Source organism: Terrapene carolina, unplaced genomic scaffold (assembly GCF_002925995.2).
Source record: "Terrapene carolina triunguis isolate 2854851 unplaced genomic scaffold, T_m_triunguis-2.0 Scaffold30010, whole genome shotgun sequence".
Classification (NCBI taxonomy): domain Eukaryota; kingdom Metazoa; phylum Chordata; order Testudines; family Emydidae; genus Terrapene; species Terrapene triunguis.
Window position 1 is genome coordinate 1 of NW_020694361.1, and position 3,357 is coordinate 3,357.

The 3,357-nt window shown below is 52.7% G+C and overlaps 1 protein-coding gene across 1 annotated transcript in view; it reads left to right on the forward strand.

Annotated features, from left to right (window-relative positions):
* Nucleotides 1-2,404: 2,404 nt before the first annotated feature.
* The window catches only part of LOC113409136 (phospholipase A2 inhibitor subunit gamma B-like), a 5,129-nt gene continuing 4,176 nt past the window's right edge, over nucleotides 2,405-3,357 (forward strand). Inside the window, exons 1-2 of the mRNA XM_026662744.1 lie at nucleotides 2,405-2,429; nucleotides 2,916-3,022. Of these exons, the coding sequence (XP_026518529.1) occupies nucleotides 2,974-3,022 (49 nt within the window). The 5' untranslated portion in view covers nucleotides 2,405-2,429; nucleotides 2,916-2,973. The remainder of the gene's footprint in view (nucleotides 2,430-2,915; nucleotides 3,023-3,357) is intronic.

A 3,357-nucleotide genomic window follows, 5' to 3' on the forward strand; every position in this document is an offset into this window, starting at 1 on the left:
GTTTAGCCACCATGTGGGACACTGCAAGGCTGTTTCCTTTAGGAGGAGAACTCGATGACGCAAGGCAGGTCTCTCTGCAGTGCAAAGACCGCGCACCCCCTCAGCCTCCTGCGTCTTGGAGAGCAGCAGGGACAAACAGCAGCAGCCCGTTTCCATGCTCAGAAATCCCCTCGCCTGCCTTTCTGGTGGGCTCTGTGCCCAAGAAGCTCTCTCTCCCTGCTTCCTCCCAGGGTCCTACCCACCGCTGCTGCTCCCACCTTCCCTCCCTGCCCCTGGGTTTGCAACCAGGCAATCCCGTCCGCCCATGCGGCTCAGCTCTGAGCTGCAGGGTCTATGAGATGGGTGCAGTAGCAGGACAGCTACGGCAGAGCATAAACACAGGTTATGGGGCAGGGGGGTGTTCTGTGGCTGTAGGACCTCCGCCTCCCCAAGCAATGGTAGCTTCCATCAGCCTAGCTACCTCTACACTGGGGGATAGGTTGGCATAGCGATGACACTCAGTCCTGTAGCTGACACGAAGCTGGGTATATATAATTGTAACTTGAGGGTTAACAGGTTTTTGTTTTAAGATCAGCCCCAGTAAGATTATTGTAAAATTATCATATAATTTGGGAACCCCGATGTGCACAGGTGCAACACTCACACCATAGGAACTCTCTCTCTATATATATACAAATATATAATTTATTAATAATTTAGCAAAGTTCTACACACACTTAAACTCAACAAGGCAGATAGAGATAATACAGAAAGGACATTTGGACGTCCATCCTTACACCCTTATCTTTCATACTTAACCATTATCTTTCTCATCACCGTTATCATCCTCATCTTTTACGGTGACCGTCATTCTGGCCCCTTCCAAGGTCTACATCTCTCCAATCTATCTGCTGCCCCTGAAATGTTACTTACATAGTAGGTTATGCTGATGCCGCCATGACCAATACATATTTCATAGAGGTCCTTATTTGTATTTTCTTCCCTTAAGGTATCCATTTTCTATAGGTTAGTGTATGTATGATGTTACCCTATTAGCATACATGTCAATTTGCATTCATGGCAGCTTTCCGGTCAAAGGTTCTGTCCGGAACTTTCCGGATGCTGGTGTCAGCGATGTTCTGTGGGTGGCCAATGTCAGTATTCTAAACAAAATTTCACCTCTGGCATGCCACTTCCAGTTCCCTATAACTTATAAGTTACTTAAGTTTATCCATACCAAAGGTTATAGGCCTCAAGCCTCACACTATCTATTAAAGCCAAATCTTACAGGATAAAAGCCTGTAGGTTCCTTGCATTACTATTAAATATAATAAAGCAGGATAACAAAGCAATGAATATAATACAGTTAATCTGGCCCACCGGGCTATAGTCCCTAGCCCCCACTGCTCTAAGTCACTAGGCCCCATCCCCAGAGCTGGGGATAGAACCCAAGTGTCCTGGCTCGCAGCCCCCACTCCCCTCCCAGAGCCAGGGATAGAACCTGATGACCAGTTTTAACTACTGGATCCCACTCACCTTTCTATGGTCTGAGGGACCCTGATTTCCAGTCCCAACCCCACGCTGCTCTAACTACTACACCCCACTCTCCACTCTGCAGAACCCAGGAGTCCTGCCAATCCCATCCCCCACTCCTCTAACCTACAGCTCGCCACTTCTCCCAGGGATGGGCAGGGCTGGCTCTGGCTTTTTTGCCACCCCAGGCAAAAAAGCCTCCCCCCCCTCCCAGCACGGCAGGGGAGGGCGCCGAGCCCGGCCGCGCTCTCCCCGACCGGCTGGAGCGCCGGGGGGAAGGCGGCGAGCCCGGCCGCGGCCCCGCTCTTCCTGGCCGGCCGGAGCGCCTGGCCGCGGCCCCGCTCTCCCCGGCTGGCCAGAGCGCCGGGGGGAGGGCGGCTAGCCCAGCCGCGGCCCCGCTCTCCCCCACAGGCCGGAGCACCGCCCCCCTCCAGGTGCCTCCCCAAGCACATGCTTGGTAGGCTGGTGCCTGGAGCCGGCCCTGGGGATGGGAATGAGACCCAGAAGTCCTGCCCTTAACCCACATGCCCTTAGCAAGCCAGGAATAGGACCAGGACTCCTGCCACCCCATCCAGTCTGTGACCCACTTCCCCAAGTTGCCCTCCATCACCCAAGATTTAAAGGGGAGGCGGTTTCACTCAGCCCTGTGGTTGTTTCTGAGCAGGAAGGGTGGCGAATTTCTCAACGTGCTCGTGTGTCCAAATTGTGTCACCATTGGGTGGGGGCAGGGCTGGGGAGGGGTCTAGGAACTTATGGACTCAACCAAACAAAAGTGCATTACATCAGCGCATGTACCAGAGCCCTTCTATAAAAGGAGGAGAGACACAGATATTGGCAAATCTTTTCTGCTTCACTGAACTATCCGTCTGCTCCACCCCAGCAAACACTACTCAGCCTGAAGCCCCTAAGAAGTTTTGGTAAGTAACATCCCTCTGGTATGCTGCTGACCCCACTTCCCTCCCAGAGCAGGAATAGAACCCAGGAGTCCTGGCTCCTGGCCCTCCTTCTCTAACCGCTGGGTTCCAGTCCCCTCTTGGAGTCAGGAAAAGAATCAGGTTGGGCGAGCTATCTCTCATTGCTGTAGGGAGCAGCCTTCTTTGACACCCTCTGTTTATAGAGTGGCCGGCTGTGTCTCTCTACGTCAAACGGAGCAGCCTGTTTTGTCTCTGTCTTGTTTTTGGTTCTCGCTGTATTCTCGGAAACAAAGTCATGTTATGCGGCAATCTTCCAGCAGGAGTATTTGAGGTTTCTCTATGACTTCTCCCTGTGCGTGCCACAAAAAACCCAGCCACGAAGAGGTCAGAGCTGTTGCTACCCCAGAACTGTGGCAAATGGCTCTGTGGCTCTCCCCATCCTTTCGGCCCAATCATGCATATGCAAGTTCCCTTCTGATCTCATTTCAGCCCTTCTGTGAAAAATCCTCCAAAGACCCCAGGGTGGATCTACTGCTCCCCCATAACCATGGAGGCTTCTCTTGTTGTCTGCATCCTCGCTGCTCTCCTGGCTACGGGTGAGTGGGGTCTGTTCCTAAGGGGCTGATTTCCTAACTTCTCCAATGGTCCAATGGCCCAGAGCCGCCTGCTGGGTGAAACTGTTACTGAACGTAACCGAAAAGAAGCCACAGGATAACGGGGGCTGAGCTGGGGGCGTCCAAGTGACAGCTTCCGAGGAGGAGAGGGCTGGAAGTCACAAAGTCCCTGTGACAGCGAGTGAAACAATTGTGGAAATGGGAGGAAATATTTATAATTTAAATTGCAAGAACTGTGTCGTGACCGGGCACCTTTCAGAGCTGGCCAGAGGCCAAGGGCATTTCGAACGGGGATTGTCTGTTGTGTGACAGGCAGC